Source organism: Manduca sexta, unplaced genomic scaffold (genome assembly GCF_014839805.1).
Source record: "Manduca sexta isolate Smith_Timp_Sample1 unplaced genomic scaffold, JHU_Msex_v1.0 HiC_scaffold_125, whole genome shotgun sequence".
Lineage (NCBI taxonomy): Eukaryota > Metazoa > Arthropoda > Insecta > Lepidoptera > Sphingidae > Manduca > Manduca sexta.
Window position 1 is genome coordinate 1 of NW_023592096.1, and position 21,955 is coordinate 21,955.

The following is a 21,955-nucleotide window of genomic DNA, read 5'->3' on the forward strand; positions in this document are numbered from 1 at the left end:
GCCCAGGCCCGTGCCCGAGTGCGTAAGGCCGGTGCCCCTGACCCCCCACCCGGTGCACGCCGCGCCAGCCGCCCGGACCCTCGCGCCACGGCACCAGCCCACCGACCCTAAGAGCATAGGTAAATATGGTTTATTTTGCGTATCATTCTAACATCAATATTGGAAAGTCTTAATCGTTTTTTTATCTTTATTTTTATAGATATTATTTGTGTTCTTTTAACAAATTAATATTTTACGACTGGTTTACTAACTTTTTACAGAATTGCTTTTTTAATTTTATTATATAGTAAAACGGTATCCATTAAAACTATTAACAACAAATTGTTCCAGGTGCGCCAGATTTAGAAGGAACAGAGCCGGCGCCGAGGGCATGGCGGGGTGCAGGGGCGGCGCCCGCGAGGTCGCATCCAGGGCCGGAGCACTCTGCGCCGACGCTCACCAGCCGCGCCATCACGCTACTTCTCATTGTAGTAGTGGTGTACTGCACTACCGCCTTATGGAAGAGGTTCGCGCGTAAGATCCGCAGGCGACGTCTGATGGCACTCGCCACCTAGCACAAGGCAAAGTTTTGCAGGACCAAAAACCACGGCTGACGGTGTCGTCGGCGACATAAAAAATTAAAGTATTTACGGGGCCAAAGTAAATGATAGTGATGATTAGTTCCGATGATGATGATGTGGTCCAAGGATACTCAAGACTTCGTAGCATCAAGTGCTATATTTCAATCAAGTGACAGTTGTACAGTGCGGAAGTTGTTTGAAGCTTAGCACATCTGAGCAGCGTCGTTGGTGGCGGGACTGTATTTTCATGCTGGTGTCACACTAACGACTAATGACATTGAAATTATCGTATCAATGGATGAGCACCTGATAATTGATTTGACATATTTAGATATTTGATTAGATTAGACATATTATTTAATATTTGACGTGGCATTAATGATTTGATTTCGTTTTATTACGATATTTGCATTCCTCATTTAATTTGATAATAAGTATTAACATTAACTTTAGTGTGGCCCGGCATCGGAGCTCCATTGTTGGACGTATTATGACGTTCATTTTAAATACATGCACCAATATTTTTGCTGAGAACGTATAGTCACGTCGCGATCACTGCACGGGTGTGACTAAAGCTTTATACGACACGATGTAAATAAATTTGTGATTTTTACAATTAACATACAATTCTGTTAGATATTATTTACAAACTTTAGTGCAGAATACAAGTTTCAAAGTCGCGTACTTAACGGTGATGAACGGTAATTTTGATACTGTTTATAATTATTTTTTTTCGATATAACTGGCCACAGCAATTAGAAGCAATCATAGCATTATAACTGTAATCAAATATTCATAAATTGTTTATTGCATTTGATATGGTACCAGGGTGTATTAACACACTTTAAATTTACGTTCGTTTTATGTTTAATACCAATCGAAAGGTATGGAAACGTTGCGAACATGTGTACCATGTTGCAGAATTTTAGTCGAATGTTGCGCATCAAATGTTCGGTGACATCGAACGCGCCCGTATCACTCATCCATTACCCGAAATGCATACAGCCCTACTGATTGCTGAGGTTGCCAACCCCAGATAATTTTGAACTTTCGTACTTGTTCAAACTATGTAATTTAGTAACAAACGGTAGTCGACTTATCATTCAAGTGCTGTGTTAGTCTTCAATTTATTTAAATAATAGTTTATCTGGATTAAACTAGTTTAATGTAGGGTTGCCAAGCGTGATGGGCAATTTTATATTGCTATATTTTAGATAGGATTGTATTGGTTTATGAAAGGTTTTTTTTTATAAAGTATGTATTTTAGCACATAATAGTCCATATGGAATACATAAAAATATAAGATAAAATACAATGATAAATAACAGAGAGACTTAACATTTTCGTAAGGTCTCATTACACGTACTTTAGTACTTACATTCTGTATGTTTGAATATTATAAGACGAAGGAATTGTGTGTAAACGCGATGCCCATGCTAATTTGGACGTGTGGTAACCCTAACTGCGGCTTTAGCCATGTTTTTTAGAGTTAATAAGTCCGGTAGTATGCCAGGCGTAAGACTGTTAAATATACTTAGGTATGGAACAAGCCGGCCTTTTATTCTAATGTTAATGAATTGAATGGTGAAAATCATGAATATTTTGTATGTAGATGGCGCCACTGAAACCTAAGCTTGGGACTGATATAAATAGAAAAATTTTGTTTTAAAAAATATTGTTTGTAGTTTCCGAACGTAATTTTATTTCCATTACAAATACATGAAAGTAACAACGGCCTAAAAACACTTCATTCAAGAATAAGTTATTTATTTTATATCAACGAAATAAGGCATTAATATAATATATTATAAACTACATAATATATTACTTAAGTTTTAATTATGGAGATTTGTATTGTTTCATTGACATTCCCATTTAATTCATTTAGCACAGAGGTCATTTAGCTTGTGAACATTTTTTACAGACATTTATATTATAAACTTCAAATAGTGTAGTGGAGAATTTTATGTGCGTTCCAGTGGCGTCCATAGACGTAACAATATTTTTTGTCAAAATAATTTATCAATGATTGTGAGACAATGGTGAATCTAATGTAGTTTTTCATATTTATTGTATTTAAACAAAACTCCGCACAGTTGCTGCATCAGCATATCTTAGTTTAGTCTGTGTTATAAACTAAGAATACGGAACACGTTTAGCAAAAAAAAATGTATATGTAACACAGAAGTGAATATTTCCACCTACACGTACACTTAATAGCAAAACTGTGCTGTGAATCTAGTTTTATAACACTTGAATGTTGACGTGTAGTGTATTCAACAACAGGTTAAGGAATGTAAACAATTATCCACACATTTATGTTTATTGTACAAATGTATAATCCGACCAAATAACTAAGCCACACTCTAATTTATGCTCCCAAATAAATAGTTATAAAATGACTGCTATCTACATTTGTTATTTAATACAACTGTAAAAAAATTATACTTGAAGTTTGTGAAGGAGGTCCTTAATTAATCAAAAAAGTGTAGATATGTCATACTCGAAAAAATTAAAGGACAAGGGTGTGCTGCACGCACACATACACATTTTGGACATTAAACGTTGTAGTAGCCCTAGCTACCCCAAGAAAAAAGTCCCCGATTTTAAGCTGTAGTTACCTAAAAATAGGGTTTCTGCTAAGTCAACCGTGCAAGGACCCTCATGTAAGCGCGAGGCCTTCATAGAGCGTAAAGCAACGGGCGGTTACCCCTTAAGGCAACATGTGTCATGTAAAACAATTAACGTATTGAAACAAGTATTTTCATTGCCCTCCTATATTAAAAAAATAAAGTACCAGCAAAAAAGACTCGTAATATTTGACATTTAAGTGTAGTCCAATCGTCCCAATTCAGCCAATTTCCATTCTTCAGTTTACGTGTGCAATCTACCTCTGGATTATTAGGTATAATGCCGTGGTAATTTATCCTACAACCTTTATAAACTACAAAGTTACAGATGTACAGTCTTACTTATAAAAAAATCGCAAAGCTATGCGTTAATTAAAAGACAAATTTACTCAATCAGCTGGAAGTCAAAATCCGCCATCTTGCCTCTTAATAAAGTTCAAAATAAGAACCGGTGATGTTTTTGACAGCTAGTTAAGCAATTCTTAACCATCTTAAGGCTAAAACAAGTTTATAAGTGAGACTGATAATGATTATAAAATAAATTGAAGAAAGGTACCAAGGTATTTAAAAGTGAGTAGTTATGTGTTTACATATCTGACACTGGCTACTGAATACATTAGACGTATCGTCCAAATCTACAACTTGTGTGTGATGAATAACGTGAGACCTTCTGATCCCGCGGAGGATGAACTATAATAAAATTTGTATTTATGATATTATTTGACGTATGTTGTTAATTGGTTATTTCTTTGACTAATTATATACTTAGTTGATAATTTGGACGATTCTATGAACGCAATGGCGATTAATAAAATTGTTGTACACATTGTGAAGTTTTATTTCGTGGTTAGAGGCCGTTCAAGTATTACGTAACGCAATTTTTCCTATACGCCACCGCCGAAGTTATGTAACTAAAGTAATTTTTTTGTAGTATTCACAATTATTTTACGTAAAATACCGGAAAGTCGCTAAAATATCTTTGATATTGTTTTAAAATAAAAAAAAACAATGTTACATACGCTTTGTACGAAAACACCCTCCCGCCCTTGTAACGCATCGTAACGTTTTACAAGACACCCGAATTACGTTACGTAATACTTGAACGGCACCTTAAAGCAACCCAATCAATAAGTATTATAATAGCGAAATAAATGAAATGAATCCGTTAATTATGAATTATTTTACGTAAATGGTCGCGTGGTTTTACGGACATTAAGTATTAATATTCATCACAAAATACCTAACGAACTTACCTATTTCAGTCGGTGATCGCTATTGTTATTTTAATTTGTTTTCAACGGGCGATGTTAATTTACAACACGACAGTTTGTTGCATAAAACATAATATGTATTGGCTTTTGTTCGTGAGTTCACGTGGAAAGTCTTAAATGGGAATAATATTCGACCCTGATCAAAGCTGAACAGATAAACAGCAAAGATGCTGTGATAATTATTGTTCCTTCTGCCCTTTAGCCCACTCCAATTTATATGGAAAGATGCCTTTCCTTAGTATTGCAAAAACTATTTACGTTTTTGCATAACTCGCCGCCTGTGATATGTTAACTTGTCAACACAATCCAAGTGGTGTTAGAAAACCTATACAAAAATTTGCATAACTCGAGACCGGGCGGTAAACAGTCAATAGGATGGCAATAGACTAGGAACAGTGCAGTGACAATTATATGGGGTGATGACAGCACAGAATTTAAAAAAATATTCATCGCCTCGACTCTCATGGTTTATACTTTACGCGACAGATGGAATCATTTTTAATTTTGATGGTAGAACTATGTAGTTGGGATAATATTTGCTTACAGCATGATAGTTCCCAGCCCGGTCAAAAAGTTAGTAGTTATGATGAATCAGCATAAGTAATCCTGCATCTTCCTCATGATGAGCCTTGGCCCGTGAGTGAGATTTACGAAGTCCCTAGCACACCGATCCACTCCCAAATGTTCCTGTTTTCTTCCTAAGTATAAGTTGAATGAGTACTTAGGGGTGTTTATGGTCGCCCGAAATTCCGTAACATTAGATTGACACATACTTACTTACTCGTCCTATATTATAAAAAAAAATAAAAAGTACACGCCCTCATATACGCGTTTAATAGGTTGAGAAGTGTTCATACTGAACCCAAAACCGTACCTACCTACCTTATTAGTCATTATAATAGTACAAATTAATTGATACATGATAGCCGCTACACGTATAGGCGAAGGACAGTATCACGTACTATGACATAAATCTCCTGTCTCCACTTTGGGTCATCGACGTGGCGACCCCTGTCCTCGACACAGCATGGCCACGCGGTGTAGTCGCTAGTATAGTGATATTTACACGACTGTTTTATGTACAACTGAATGACACGTGTTGCCCGGATATCGATTCGCCCGTAATAATGAATGAATTAAAAATACGGCGGCTTGAGATAACAGACAATCGTAGGCTGCGTCGGTGTTTAGTTGTATTACGATACAACTGTCTTCTAGCACAGTCTACATCACATATTAGGGGTTTCTGTACGGTATCAGTAAGGAGTATCCATTTATAAGATGCTAAGCCCGTGGAAAAAACAATGCATTAATATCGATCATTCTACCCCGGCGGTTTTGGCTGTAGGTATCAGAGCATAACCAATGTTTTTTCCATATCAAATTGCACAACACCTGTGGCAGTAGTGAAAATATATTTTCCAGCGTAAAAAATATTTATAATCATATTAATTACTTTAAGTAGTGGTCTATAAGTATCTATGTTGCACACCAAAGTCTTTCCTAGGATAACGCACCTGGGTGCAGAGGTGTATCTAGGTAGCTATATTTTTATTAAGATATAAATCGCCTGTTTTTTTTTCTTATGGTTGGCCTACATTCTTATAATAATCGTTGCAGTAGTTTGGTCGTGAAAAACCAAAACATAATTACCTTGGCATTTGTAAATTTTGGTATCCGATTTCAATCGAAATTCATTCTAACTTGGTTGAAATGAAACTTCGATTACAATAATATACAGTTTGAAAAGTATTTAAATGTTCCTCCCTCACTCGCCTCTACAAATTGTCATTAAGTAAGTGCTTATGTATTTAAAAAAAAAAAGGATTACGAGTTGGACTTGCGCAGCAAGGGTTCCGTACAAACTTGTAGGTAAGATATTTAAATATATAAGTACTTAATATATTTACGATTTTTATATACTTATATTCCTTCATATGTGCTGTAAGACATTGCTTTATGCCAAGTTTCAAGATTCTAGGTCCATGGGTAGAAGCCTACAGGCTTCGATTCTCTTGCGAAAACACAATTTTAAAATATGCGACATAAGCAGAAGTGGAGAACGACATAGACGGACGGACCACAAAGTGATCCTATGAGAGTTCCTTTTGAGGTACCGAACTCCAAAAATTAAGTATGCATATAATATTTAGGATATATCTAACAATAGGCTAAAGGCTTTTATTACAGGATGTTTTAATTCTCAAATAAATTCGTAGAGTAAAATATACTTAACAAATCAGTCCTAAATACTGAAAAACAGCTATCATCGTGAGGCAAATTAGGAAAAAGCGGCTGAAGCCGGGAACGCTAGCGGTGGGCGGGTGTCGGGCGTCGGCCGCAGCGCGGCGGGCGCACGCGCGGTTCATGCGTGCGTCATCTCGCGACGCGCGATCGATAGTCGCGCCGCTTGCCGGCGCACACCAGCCACCGGCCCTGCTCAGTCGGCGCGCAGAACTGCTTCAAGGTACACCGTTTGCTCTCGCTTGCGACAAGGCACCCGTTCGCCATGTCGGACATTTATCACCCGTCCGACTATGTGGTCGAAAATTCCCATATACCGTCGATGGAAAAGTATAAAGACTTATATAAGAAGTCACTTAATGATCCGGAAAAGTTTTGGTCAGATATAGTCCAGGAATTTTACTGGAATGTTGCGCCTAAAGAAGGAAATTTTTTGACGTACAACTTTGATGTGAGGAAAGGAAAGATTTTCGTCAATTGTTTGGATGGCTCCGAGACAAACGTTTGCTTCAACCTGCTGGACCGTAACGTGAGGAACGGCAACGGAGACAAAGTGGCGTTCTACTGGTAAGTGATACATTTTGGCAATTGCTTCTCAATGAACAGCTCGGCGAATGCACTACTGAGACGACGCGCGGGCTTGTTGATTTTTCCAATTGGCACACAAATGAACTAAACTGTCTTTCATTATGTAAGCATTGCATTTTAATTACCATATTGTTGTTGCGAGGCGAATTCTCGTGAATATTTAATTTCCGTGCTTTTTGGTTTGAAACATTGAAATTGCCGGGACGAACATTTATATTTTGTTTGGATGCCGCATTCATAGTTAACGAATAGTTTACACAGTATTTTTTAATCTAAATTTAGTGTACATAATATTAAAACTTGTAGTATTTTTTTAATATTGATTTTAAAGTATATTATTTAATACTTTTAAATAGTTAGGTATATTTTTTAAGTATTTTATTTGCATACTGAATTTACCTATATCGAGTGATCGCTATAAATGATGCCCAGAAGCTCAGGGTGGGAAACTTATTTTAGCCTGAGGGCAAGGGAAGGGGTTAACAGGGAGTTAGCGCACCCTCCGGCAGGGAGCAGGGCGGGCAGACTGGGTGGAATCGGGAGTCTGAAATCAAAGCCGACGCCGCAGCTCGGGGATAAACACTAGGGGATGACTCTGTTGCAGGGGGAACTGCGGGGCGAAAGGGAGATATGAGTGGGGTACAGGGAGATGCAGTATATGTGTAGGTGCATCGTATATTCGACTGTACGGAAATGGGCGAGGTTTGGGAGAACTTACAGTACCAACCAGATCTAATCCATCCACTATGCGAATTTTTGAGGTTCCTTCGTCTATAGCCCGGGATACTTAATCCCAAACGGGCAAGAAAACAAATTACTTATTATCATTAACCATTAACATAAGGCACCATTGTCCTTAATGAACAGTTAATTTATACGGTTGTACAATTTGCAGTAGATATCTTATCACGTGTATTTGCCTAACAACTGAATCATATTGCGGGCCGACGTTACTCTTTTGTAAAATGATCTCAGTTCGTGTAACAGAAACTGATCTATCAGATAACGCTAATTCAACGTTACATAAAGATACGCCATATTACATATACTGGCATAAACAACAAATTTATATAAAATTATACAAATTGCGCGCGGTACTTGTGTCAAATTTTATTATAGCTCGTCTACCTTTTGCCAAATATTTACGGTTCGGATAGGACATTGAAAATATTTCAGAAAATCCCGTGTGAAATTACTTGTAGAGCCGAATTATTCATATTTCCTTCGTACGAAGCCGAGGGGAAACCATGTATTTCACACCGCTTTCGTCAGAAAACTGTATCTTAATAGCTCCAATTAAAAACGTCTAGGTATATTACAGTTCAATCTTTAAAGTATAAACAAACTAGGAAGTTGGTGGTAGGTCTCATATGTGGGAGTCGCCCTGGGTACATACCACTGCAATGTCTATTTCTGTCGCCAAGCAGCAGTGTGTAGTCACTGTTGTGTTCCGGTTTGAAGGACATTGTAGCCAGATGATTGCCAAACAATACTTTGTAATTCAAGGCATTGGATGGTGTGTCTACTGTTTATGGGCGGTCGTATCGTTTACCATCAGCGAACGGCAAGCTCGGCTCGATTCAAAACAATAAAAAAAATATATATTTTTTATGCAAACAACATCAAACGATATCTCTACGTAAAATGAAATATAAATCATAATCTTATGCACATTAGTTGAGCATCTTTGGTACAGGCTTTGCGATATTAATTCGCATTTATTTGTAAATACACTAATGCGGTATAGCATACAATTTTTTGGCGTTCGATATCGACAGTCAGGCGGGCGTGGGAGACAGCCGCTGTAACGCTCAGCCTATTGATTTTCCGTTATATGCATTGGGTTGTCAAGCGGGGTTGGGATAGAGCTTTGTCTCCATGACTACGTAACCCAAGCGGGAGGCAGCGGGCGGCGACACCCAAACACCTTCTATTGCATCATTAGCATTCAACAACTATAATGTTCTAACTAGAAGTCAATTATTTCAATAATTTTATAAACAAATATGGCAGAAAGTAAAGGAAATTGAGACCTCGCACGTACACAGTCGGTACTCGGAAATAAAACTAAATATTACTTCGGAAATAAAATCTATCTATTAAAACTATTGTCAGGTTACGCACCACGACCAAGAGCGAACCTTGATCTTCGACATTGAAAGAAGCCTTTCCTTGTTTTAAACGTAGTTTTTATGTTACGAAAGCTCTACCTTAGGAAATCTGATAAGTCTGTTTCCATCTCATTGGCTTAACGTTATCACTGGACTACGATCATAGGTTCTTCACATATCTATAGCTGACATTTTGATCTCCCATAGCGACGTGCGCTACAAATCGTTTACCTCTTTATCAATTACCCAAACCTCCTCAACATATGGTGAAGGTGTTGCACTGTAATAATAATTAATACCAACAATTCAACCTCTAAGGTCATTCCAACAAGGTTGCATATCAAATAAGTGGAATAAATTGCCGGCGATCAGACGATAACGTTTTCAGTTATGGACATAAATGTTGTATGCTGTACATACTGAGGGGGCGGAAGCCTTGGTGCTGGGTGGTGGCCAGCGGGCGAAACGCGCACCGGCGCACTGAGATGAAACTAAAATCAATAAAGCGGATAATTCGCAGTGCAGCCGGGGATCTCTGCATTGAGTTCACTGAATAAAGGCATAGTCCAACACAATTCACATCCTCTTTATGCGTAGATGCCTTTGTTGGCGCCTTAACACGACAATGCATGAAAAGCAGGATTCAATCACAATTTCTTTAGTTCGCCATTTGACAAATGCAAGGCATTTGATCCAATCAACAAGTTGACGTCACAATGTTCTACATTCACTGGATTTGATTTTCAAATTTAAATACAAATACATAGTATGTAAAACGGTGCTCTATAAAATAGTTACTTGAGTTGAACTAACGGCATGAACTATCGGCGGAATACGACTAACAAAAAAGCCGCAAGTCAATGAACTATATAGCTTCATGGCGTAATTCGCTTTGTATTGCTGAATTTTATTTTGTAATTTTTTTTACTCTACAATTATTTTTTTTTATCTCAAAATGTAACGAATTTCATAACAATACCATGGTTTGAAATAACGTAACTGCGAGTTTTGAGAACGAAGTGGTTAACCTTTTACAAGGTGAAGTATCAGCGGAACATAACTAGGTCATCATCTATGTTTATTTCTTACCTCGGTACCTTAAGTATTTCCTTCCTCTCTCTTATATATGGACTATGTGACAGTCCTTGCTAAATGTATTGTTGAATATTACCTCCATCATTTGTCATAACCGAACTTACCTAACCAACCATGTCATAATTAATTTAGCAATTGACAATTTAATTAGATTGTTTAAAAACAGTTTCATATCAATTTCTTCTTTGAACTTAGTTTCATTTTCGATATGGGAACAGAAATAATGATATACGACGATTCTATTTAATGAAAATTGGGACATAAAACATTTGGATGATAAGGGGGGAATATGAAATGTATCTGAGGGTTGCGACCCTTCCAATTAAGCAGCGAATCACAGTCGAGGGTGCTTAAAACCTACCAACGGTCTAGATTTATAACAAGCGCTGCATCCCGCGCAGAATCGATTTTGCAATTGGAAGTCTCGATGTAATGCGCCGGTGCAAACACATTGCGTCGTTTTGGAGCTTAACGGTTTTAGATAAAACGTTATAAACGTTATAAATGATTTTATTGTTTTGTTTCACTAATAAAAAGACTAAACTAAATCTGTTTGATCAAAACCAAAAATAAGCTTGATTATTAAAACAATTGATAAGATAAAAACGATCCACTAAAAGAAGACATAATTAAGTTTTGAGGAAAATAATTATAAACAAAGTTTTTGTACACGACTCTAATATACTATAGGCTCATAAATTAAAACCAATAAAATAACTTCCCTCTAATATCTAACTGTTAATCAATAATTGTTCTCATGACACTTCACATTTAACGACATAGGAACTAAATTGTGACTAAATCTAAATTTAGCGATACAGGGACAGGGACATTGAGTTCGACAACCACGGCCAGATCTGCTCGATATAAGATTTAATCAAGTTACCCTGAGAACAGCGACAACGAAATCCTTAACATATGACAGTAATTACTCTATTTCACATAAACACAAACTACAATTTTATTATACAAGAAATTAAAATATGATGTCACGAGAATAGTTGGAGCATGGCTTGGATTTGTGTTGTAGGTTTATAAGTCCCGTGTTTATTTCCTGTACTAAATATCTTTGTAAATAAATTCCACTCAAAATTGTCGTAAATAAGCATTAGACAAACATTTTATGAAGATTCTTCAAAGTTATAATTGTTTCAGGGAAGGCAACCATCCCGATGACTACAGCCGCATCACCTACAAAAAGTTACTGGACCTTGTGTGCCAGTTCTCCAATGGACTCCGAGACTGCGGCCTCACCAAGGGCGACAGGGTCACCATCTACATGCCTATGATTCTCGAGACCGTCGTCTGCATGCTCGCTTGCGCTAGGATGGGCATTATACATTCTGTTGTGGTAAATACTTGGGCGTATTTTTTATTGTTTAAAGTTATTTCCTTACTAATACCTTAGTCTTTAGTTCGCAGGATTTTCGGCTGACTCTTTAGCCGAGCGCATAGCCGATTGCCAGTCCAAGGTCATTGTCACTGTCGACGGCACATGGCGTGGTGAGAAGCTGCTGGTGTTGAAGAATACCTGCGATGAAGCTCTCGACAAGGCCAAACTGAAATACGAGCATAACGTGGATATGTGTCTGGTGGTCGCACATCTCCAGAGAGTCACCCCTTGCGGCCCGATCCCTCGTGACACCAGGCAGCTGGTAAATTTCTTTTAGGTTCAAATACTTTTCCTTGACTACAACTATTTATATTTCTAACTTTCTTCCTTTGTGCGGTACGAGATGGAACGACGAGAGAGACGTGTGGTGGCATGATCTCGTCGACGGCCAGTCTAACATTTGCGCTCCAGAATGGATGCGAGCTGAAGATCCGCTGTTCATGCTTTACACAAGGTATGTCATCGTGTTTATTGCTAATTAACTTTATTTTTGGAGACTAGTTGAGTTGTTGTAGTGTTGTTGAATGATATTATAGTTGGTATGTTTATGACCAGTGGTTCCACCGGGAAGCCTAAGGGCGTGCTGCACACCACCGCGGGATACATGCTATACGCCGCTACCACATTCCGCTATGTCTTTGATTATGGCGAGAAAGATATTTACTGGTGCACTGCTGACATAGGTTGGATTACTGGCCACACGTACGTGGTATACGCGCCCCTCGCCAACGGCGCTACCAGCGTGATGGTAAGTCAATACAAGTTTTAAAATTTATCAAAATAGTTTCCCCTTGCTGTTGCGCTGTTTAAAAATGCAATTTATGCGATTTTGCTTATAGTTAGTTTCGACGTGCCGTCGCAAAATCACAAACGCTTGTAACTCTGTTTGGTTGGTTGAAACTTAGAACAAAAATAAAGCAAACATGATTTGAGTGTGTATGCTAATTCCATACACTTAATACTTACAGAATATTTATATGATAGTTATAAAGTTATAATACGCGAGTAGTAGAATTACATAATGTTATATTTTATTATATAAATTTCATCTAATATGATACAATTATATGCACAACGTTTGACATAGTCAATCGATTTGACCCCTCACAATGCCGCTATCAATTAATGTCCCTTACGTAGTACATATATTATAATATCGATGGTCCCATACCCTCCATGTAATTAAACATTTAAAAATATAATTTAACCCACAACTGCGATATATTTTACAAGTATCAAATAGGTCACATAAGATTTTCAATTACACTGTTTTATTTTTTAATTATGCATGTCGTTTTCACATAGATTGTAAATATTTTGATGTACCACATATTTGTTTTATATGAAAGTCATATGTTAACAATAAAAAAAACGCAAGTAAAAACATTGTAATGCAGTCGGAAACTGTTATTTACAGGTAAACCGATTGAGATATAGTTCCGAATAATCGACAACTATAGGCCATTATTATCTCCGCAGTGTGTCGCTCAAAGTTATCAAAATAAAGATAATTCTTACTTTATAATCGATCTTCAACATAATCTTCCTTGGCTTTTTCAATGTCTCTCAAATCTAAGAATTTGAGATAACATTACGGAAAAAGCCGCATTATTCTCTATCGCGTACATATCTCTTATCAATTCATCTCATAATCTTAGTTGCACAAACTGTATAATACGAAACAAAAAGCCTAGACGCCAGCGGTAGACGCTTGCCATCAGGCAGCAATGGGAGCTACCCAGCACGCGGTGCCCTATTTCAACAAAAATAATAGCATTTGGTGTGCATTAGTTTATATACAGCAATTTATAAGCATATGTTACGTAATATATGTAGATACAGCTAGGAAGGCGTTCCAATATTACGTAACGCAATTATTAAAGATTTTGACACTCCCAATCTCCTCATGTAGCACGCCGTAACGTTTTCCTGTCCTCTCCCCCCTATTCATAAAAGTTACGTAACACTCAAGCGACCATTTTTATCTAAATCTCACAATTATGTTTCGCAAATTACCGGAAAATCGCTATAATACCTTTGTTATTGTTTTAATCATTGAACCAAATAAAAAGTGTTGCCAACTTGGAAGAACAAAATAAAAATGGCGTACAATACAATCGAGGGATGACCTATAAATAATAAACGAAAAGGATTGCGAACTTTGGAAGATCTTAATTCCCTATTATTTTATTTAAATTAAAATAATGTTACGTAACGCGTTGTACGAAACCGCCACCCGTCTCTATAACGCATTGTAAAGTTTTACAAGACAACACCCCCCCTCCCCAAATAGCTTTACACAACACTCGTACGCCCCTACCTTGTTTGCTTGTTATATAATGCCTTTAGTGTAGTGCTTTGTAGCTCCGCTAAAGAGCGTTCTCATAACCCACGGTTTATTATAAATTTGTATGCCGTGTTCACAAAGAACGCTAGAGCAAACACTTTGTTAGCGCAGAATGTGATCCAATATCGCAGTCTGTTCCAGAAGTGACATTTGTAGTTTGATGTGCGCTTCCTTTAGTTAGTTTGGCTCATTTTTTCGTAAATTATTATATTTTTATTACACTGCATCATAATGGTCCATTTCTGAATTTTAATTACGACAATCCTTTCCATGAGAAAGTATGTGTGTGTTTGATATTTTTTTTGTCAATTATGTTTGATTACTTTGATTATTATAAGAAAAATACATTACCGTCTGTCTACAAGTATTCGGATTTCGGCCCAATAGTATCTTGATGTTCGGTTCTTGGCCAAATAGTACTAAAGAACCCGAAGAGGTTGAATGTCGAATAGTATTCGAATATTCATATAAATCTAATTTATATTGGGGGGATGTATATCATTGGTTGGAGGTTGCTTGGAATAGTAACGAAAATTTAATTATAATTGTTACTTTACATCTTGATAAGAAAACCTTCTAATGTAGTTATTTTGATAAAAAATAATTTATACAAGTAAAATAATATAAAAAATATTACGTTAGGTAACAACCTTAATTGTTACCGGTTAGCCAAGGTAAGGTCTAAAATATATATGTATTATGTGTATACCTACTTAGCGGAAGTGTTTTACTCCAATGAATTTATAATAGCGGAAAAAGCAACATTTTGAAGGGTAAAAGCAATCATTCCCACGGCTCTATATATCATGTAGGTACTACAAATATTTATTAGATAAGTATCTACCTTCGTATAAAGTTATATAAAATAGATAGTTACTCAAGACGTTGATGCATAAATGTCAAAGATACGATTTCCAAATATTTAATTCACACGGGGGTTTAATTCTAACACTAAACAGCAGTTAGCACTGGGCCCTGGGCCCTTATTCTGTATGATACTGTAAACGCGTAACGCGGCCGTGTCATGTTATCTTCGAGAAATGTGCGTGGAATGGTATTCTGTAAGCCAAATTTCTATAGTTCTATACATGATGCGTTGTGTTACGTGCTTGTTACGCACTATTAAAATAACGTGCGGGATAGAGAATAAGGCCCCTGATTCTCTATGACACACGATATTAACTGCTCGTAACAAGAGCGTAACATAACTCATCACGTCTATCACTATGGAAATTGGCATACAGAATACTATTTAAAGCCAATGAAGTTAACATAACACGACCGCGTTACATGTTACATTGTTACAGAGAATAAGAGAGCTGCCTTTATTTCGAAAAACATATTAGTTCGTATAAATCTAAACATAAAATTTTATATAATATAAAAATAAATGGTGCGCTGGCCAATGTCCTTTATCTCTACGAGTGTGATCACTGCTTTACATTTGTAAATATCATGTACCTAAGTAAAGATAATGTGGCGTTTCCGAATTGTCACATAACCCGTATCTCATTCTATTGTACTCAAGACCTTGTCCTATACAAAACGGTTCTACGATAGTTCTGAGACAAGTTCCAGACACCAGTGTCATCGTTATTGTATTACATAAATATTAAATAACTCATAATTTATGTTATATCAAATTACGTAGATTGTTTCGAATTGTATAGACCATGATATCGAATAGTGACAGCTTAAAAGACTCGAAACCCCAGACGAAAGCAAAGAAAAACGACGCGAAGCTCCGGTAGGAAAAAAAAGTTCCCAGGTATTAACAGTTTCGTCGGTAAGGTAGTAAAAGGCCCTCTAAGGCATCGCACAAGGCCTCTGTAAACGCGAGGCCCCGGGTGGTTGCTCTGCTCGCCAACCTCTAAGACCGCCTCTGATAGTGAAGGTATATTCACGTAATTCAAAAACTTATATTTAGGCAGTTACTGCTTTAGCTAGCTTTGGCAGCTTTCAGTTACGGGTCTCCACCGAAAATATCCACCAAAAAATCCATCTAAAGTTAATTATCAACTATCGGTAGCAATGGCAGCGCTAAATATATGTTTACGCTAAATAAAATATTTAAATTTTCTTTTTTCGTAGTGCTTATAAAAACGGTTAATACTTATACGTCTAGCAGGCGGTAAATGTAAATTTCCTTTACAGTTCGAAGGCACCCCGTTCTACCCGGACAATGACCGCTACTGGTCCATCATCGAGAAATACACAGTGACACAGTTCTACACTGCGCCTACCGCTCTGCGCGCCCTCATGCGATTCGGCGATGAACATGTCTACAAGTTAGTCCTTGTTCTGTGAATCCTTGTAGCTATTGTGTGTGGTATGCAGCGGCCTAGCAGATCAGGTGGGAGAGTAAGAAAAGGAAGAAGATATTTATGGCGGGGGAAGGAGTTAAGAAAAACGTTCGTACAGTTCTTTAGAAGCTTGTGTTTGCATGGCAAGTTCATCGACATGTAAACTGAACAGATTCATATCGATTTAAACGGCACAGTTGTTCTAAGTAGTCTCTTTTGAAGTTAATCACAATTTCGACTCATTTATTGTTTTAAGAGGTTCCAACAGATGCAACTATACGAAATTAACTGTTATAATTTAGATCTAATTCAGTTAAATCCTATCGGTATATACGATCGTCAACATATGTCGGATAAGAAAAACCATACTTTGTTTCAATAACCGCTTATGTAAACCTGGGGTAGTGCAATATTAACCAAGCGATAAGAGATCGCGCGATCACTGCCCTGTGACTATTTGTGATAACCAGACATCAGAAGGTCGCGTGAATGTGTTACAATAACCCTTGACCTACCTAACGTGATAGTATGTAAGATACGAACGATACCGAACACCTGGGACTGTACACTGACAGGTTCCTCACAGAATTTTCTCAATGCAGCATTGATAGCTACTATTACATAGAACAATAATTTATGTATTATATTTAATCGCGGGAGCCCTGATCTTTAACAAGCATTTTCCTATTCTACATCTCAGCGGATCGGGAAATTTTGCCATAATAAAACTAAATTATTAAAAAATATATATCAAATTTACGAGCTGATCGTTGTACGGACTGTGTGGAGGACGTGAACCAATGAGTTAGGAAGTAATATTCTAATTACTAGAACATTGTTACCGACGATAGTAATTTGTAAGTATGAAGAACTGTTACCATATATTTTGCGTTGGCTGCAAAAAGTATGCTTTCGATACTTAAATATTTTTAAATTATTTATATGACGTACTTCTGACGCCTTGGAGTAAGGGGTCGATGTCAGAAAGGAGGCTAATAAACAAAATTGTTTTCGAAGCATGGGTGAAAAATTGTATCTTGGTCGCACGTTGTAGTGACATAGGATGTGAAAGAAGATATATAGGCATAGGCCATACCTTGATAGGCAATAGTCAAACTGCTTTTGATTACCAAAAGTATTAATGATATAGTGTCTGCCGTTAAATGGATCGACCAGGAGGGCCTCAAGAAATAACATTACTGCGTAAAGCGACGTCTTCTGTCGCGTACGGTCTATAAAATTGCTTATTTCGTGTTCATATTCAGTACAGACAATACGAACATGTATTCCAACATTGTGTAGTAAAATAACTAACAAAACAACTTTGTAGTTGCTTGTACTTTTATATTTAATTGACAATAGCCGTTCTCTTTTTGTGCCTACGTTAGAAACTTCAAGGGTAAACTAGTAGTAGTGGTCAGTGTCATTACTTCAGCCTTCTGTTCGCGCAAACACAGCCGACCTTCTATATGTTATGTACATAGTAATAACATAAAGTAATAGATTATGCCGTTAGCTAAAGTGAGTAGGGATGACAAAATGAATAAAGACAACAATAGTTAATTTGAATAGGTAACACAGATGAACACTTAACTATAATAATTCAAACCCTGACATCTAGGTTTAGGATGCTTCTCTTCTCTCCCACTGCATAACTGGAAAACCAGGATCGATAGCTTGCAATAGTACAACACTAGACACGACAAGATGTCTCACGCGATCTTATTATCGATTGAAAATATTGAGAGATAGGGATGCCTTAGCTATAAAAAATGAGGAAATTTTAAAGGTTTTATAAAAATGTTCATATAGACATGATTTGAAAACACTGCGCGTATTGGGGAGCGTTGGCGAGCCTATCAACCCCGAGGCTTGGCTCTGGTACTACCACACCGTCGGCGGCGACCGCTGCTCCATTGTCGACACCTTCTGGCAGACCGAGACAGGCGGCCACGTGCTGACCAGCCTCCCCGGCGCCACACCAATGAAGCCAGGTGCCGCTGTAAGTTACTCCATCTTGAAGTTAGGTGATCAACGAATCACCAGAACTCCATCTTTATGATCATTATCATCAGTCATGTGAAGTCCACTGCTGAACACATGTCTCCTCTAAAAATATCCAGATTCTATCTTTACCATCAAAAATCTACGGAGTTTTTTAACCATTGCTTTTAATATGGTACCTAAAGAGAAGAAAAATCTAGAAGAATACTTTATACCAAATTAACAGTAGGTAAATATGTCACCTACCTTGATAAAGTTCGTAGGACCACGCTGAACGCAGGCCGCTTTCGACAGGTCCGTCTGGAAATCTATATTGGAGGCTTATGTTCAGCAGTGGACTCAATGTGGCTGATGACAATAATGATGATATTACCTATTTTTTTCATATCACACATTCATAAGTTTATAAGAAATTATAATGGAATAATCACCACATTAACGCTATCATCGTAGCGTACCGCACAATATTAATCTTATGGATAAATTAAAGTGTCTACAAGAAATAATGTAAGATTGTACTACAGTCAAAGTAAACTCAATATAACCATTCAGAACCTTGAATAAAGGTCAGTCAAGAATTAGCAATGTGTTTTTTTCCATTGCCGATGTTTTCTTATTACTTTATTCAAAATAATTTAAAACGTATTTAATAACATCAAAATAACTAAACAATTAATTGATCATAAGCGTGTTATTCCGTGGGTCATGAGTGTTAGTTTTTTTTATCAATTTATTTAATTGCATACCCACCTATTATATAATATCATTAATTGTCCAATTAAGTGATAACAAGTGTTGTTTCCTCACTGATTGAAAACGATAACAAACTCTTGAATAATTAAACTAGTCTTCACGTATAGTACACTCATTTAGGTCATAGCTATGTAGTTAACACAAATAATTCACGCGTATACATATTATAGTGATTCATCGTTGACTGATAAAGTACTTATTAAAGTGTCTTGTTGAGGACACTCTATGGTATAAAATTATTGCATTTGTTGAAACTCGAGAGAAACCGTGGTAGGATCTTTTTAGATATTGCAATGAGCGCCAATATCAGTCTGGACCAAGAATTAGTGGAAACCAACAACTTTATATCTACTTCTAGGGATTCCCATTCTTCGGAGTGGAGCCAAAGATTCTGAGCGAGGAAGGGAGGGTGATTGAGGGCCCCGGTGAAGGCTATCTAGTATTCGCGCGCCCCTGGCCCGGCATCATGAGGACGCTGTATGGAGACCACAACCGTTTCGAGAAGGTGTATTTCAGCAAGTTCCCTGGATATTACTGCACCGGTGATGGTAGGAGAAATACCTATGTTGATTGTAGTAATACCATACTGTGTTTTATTTAGCATGTACGGGTCCGCAAGACCAGTGGACTGTCTAAAATAGGAGCACTTCTGCCGCCATATTCAGTCAATTATAATTCGCGAATGTTAACATCCTTACCTCTTGTCTAACCCATTCCACCCTGAAAGTGATATTGCGCCTAATTGTCACCAAGCCGTGTGGATATTATGGAATCACTTCTATCGGATGACCCACTAGTTCGTTTGAATACTTTATTAAAAACTATTAGTTGCTAACAGTGTACCTGTTAACCTCATTAAGCACGCTGCCGCACGCAGGACAACAACCGGCGTCCGCTATTTATAGACCAACTAATTGTTTAGCTCCGACCAAAACATTCAATCTGCCAAGCGCGATGTATTATTTTATAGCAGAACTACACATTACTAAAGTTTAGAACGGTTATGCTCGCACCTGGATTTACATTACCTATTATGGGAAACTGTTGTATTCCTATATGTTAAACTGCCAATCTTCTCCCAATGAGTCCTCCCTTTTATACTTAGGTTTTATTACCAACTCTGACATACCCTCAGGGGACACTTGCTCATTATCTGTTTGAAATGCTCTTAAGATGATGTACGTTCTTCTGTATTCTTCGTAGGTGCCAAGCGCGACAAGGACGGTTTCTTGTGGGTGACTGGCCGCATCGATGACATGCTGAACGTGTCCGGCCACTTGATGTCAACTGCCGAAGTGGAGAGCGTTCTCACCGAGGACCCCAAGATCTCCGAAGCCGCGGTCGTCGCCCAGCCGCATGAGGTGAAAGGCGAATCGCTGTACTGCTACGTGGTGCTGAACGAGGGCGCCGTGGCGACCACTGAGCTCACCGATTCACTCAGGATCAGGGTGCGGCAGAGGATCGGGGCGTTCGCTGCCCCCGACGTGATCCACTACACGCCCGGGCTGCCCAAGACCCGCTCCGGCAAGATCATGCGGCGGATACGAGGAAGATCGCCGTGGGCGAGAGTGATATCGGAGACACGTCCACCCTGGCCGAGCCGTCGGTCATTGATGACCTCATCAATACCAAACCTTAAGTTATTATTTGTTAGCAAGAGGCGTACCGTTTTTCTGTTCCTATTTGCTTGTAAGGCATCTCAGTTTTGTGGTTTCCCAGTTTCAACGGCATCCGTCCGCTACGTTCGTATTTTGGGTTCTGCGCGGTACGAGTAATATTTCTATTTCATAAAATTGTGGACCCAGTTCCTTTCAATAGAAAATTATAAGGAAACAAGATGAAAATACTATTTACCTAGTTCTTGTTTCTTCGTATTGATAAAGATACATATAATTTTTTTATAGTTTTTTTGCAATTGATCAATCTAAGTTAAGTTCGCGACGAAGACTTTTACTTCGTGTTTGCATTAGGTAAGCTGCTAGATGATACTAATATCATCTAAAATATTGTAGTTGTAATGTCATATTTAAAGGAAGTTTTACAGGTCCTCTGACTGATACCTGAAATTGCATTAGCGTTTGTCGCTGCGTATCATTTAATGATATTATACTTATAATCAAATATATCCAAGGAACAGCTATCGTCCTTGAGTAACCAGTCATTCCATAGTAATAGGGCTCCTTGTGTGGTTAGCGTTAACTCTAAACAACGACATCATTTCTATCTGACTAGTGTTAGCGACGCGATATGAAAATACAATCGCAGCTGTGTTTGTGTTTGGTTCCGATTTGTCTTATGCTATTAGTAGCAGTTTGATTGATATTATTTATGGTATGATTATAATTATTTTGATATGTTCCGTAGGTGCTAGAATAAGTTGTATTAGTTTTGCACGTGGCGTCAGCGAAGCTCGGCGCGTGGCGAACATCTGATTGCGACGGACATAGCGATTGAATTTACATTATTTTTGGGTATATTTAGGTTGTGACGTATGTTTGTTTAGAAATATTTAGTATGTAAATGATGCCTGCACAAAATATCTAATGTGCGTTGTTTCGCGGTAGATCATGTATGTAACGACAATATTTCTGTTCGGCTGTCGTCAGTGTGCCCTATCCTTATGTTGTATTATTCGTACGTACACTTATTTGTGATG

The 21,955-nt window shown here is 37.7% G+C and overlaps 1 protein-coding gene and 1 long non-coding RNA gene across 2 annotated transcripts; both read left to right on the plus strand.

Annotated features, from left to right (window-relative positions):
- LOC119191245 lies at positions 1-4,017 on the plus strand. Its single transcript, XR_005113406.1, has 2 exons — positions 1-119; positions 331-4,017. It is a non-coding gene; the product is annotated as an uncharacterized LOC119191245 (long non-coding RNA).
- Positions 4,018-6,887: 2,870 nt separating this feature from the next.
- On the plus strand, positions 6,888-21,081 carry LOC119191244 (acetyl-coenzyme A synthetase-like). Its single transcript, XM_037445152.1, is given in 10 exon segments — positions 6,888-7,272; positions 11,655-11,850; positions 11,915-12,160; positions 12,237-12,346; positions 12,448-12,640; positions 16,394-16,527; positions 18,355-18,544; positions 19,658-19,847; positions 20,503-20,841; positions 20,844-21,081. Coding segments are annotated over 10 exon segments (1,995 nt in total). The 5' UTR covers positions 6,888-6,970; the 3' UTR covers positions 20,939-21,081.
- The last annotated feature ends 874 nt before the right edge of the window (positions 21,082-21,955 follow it).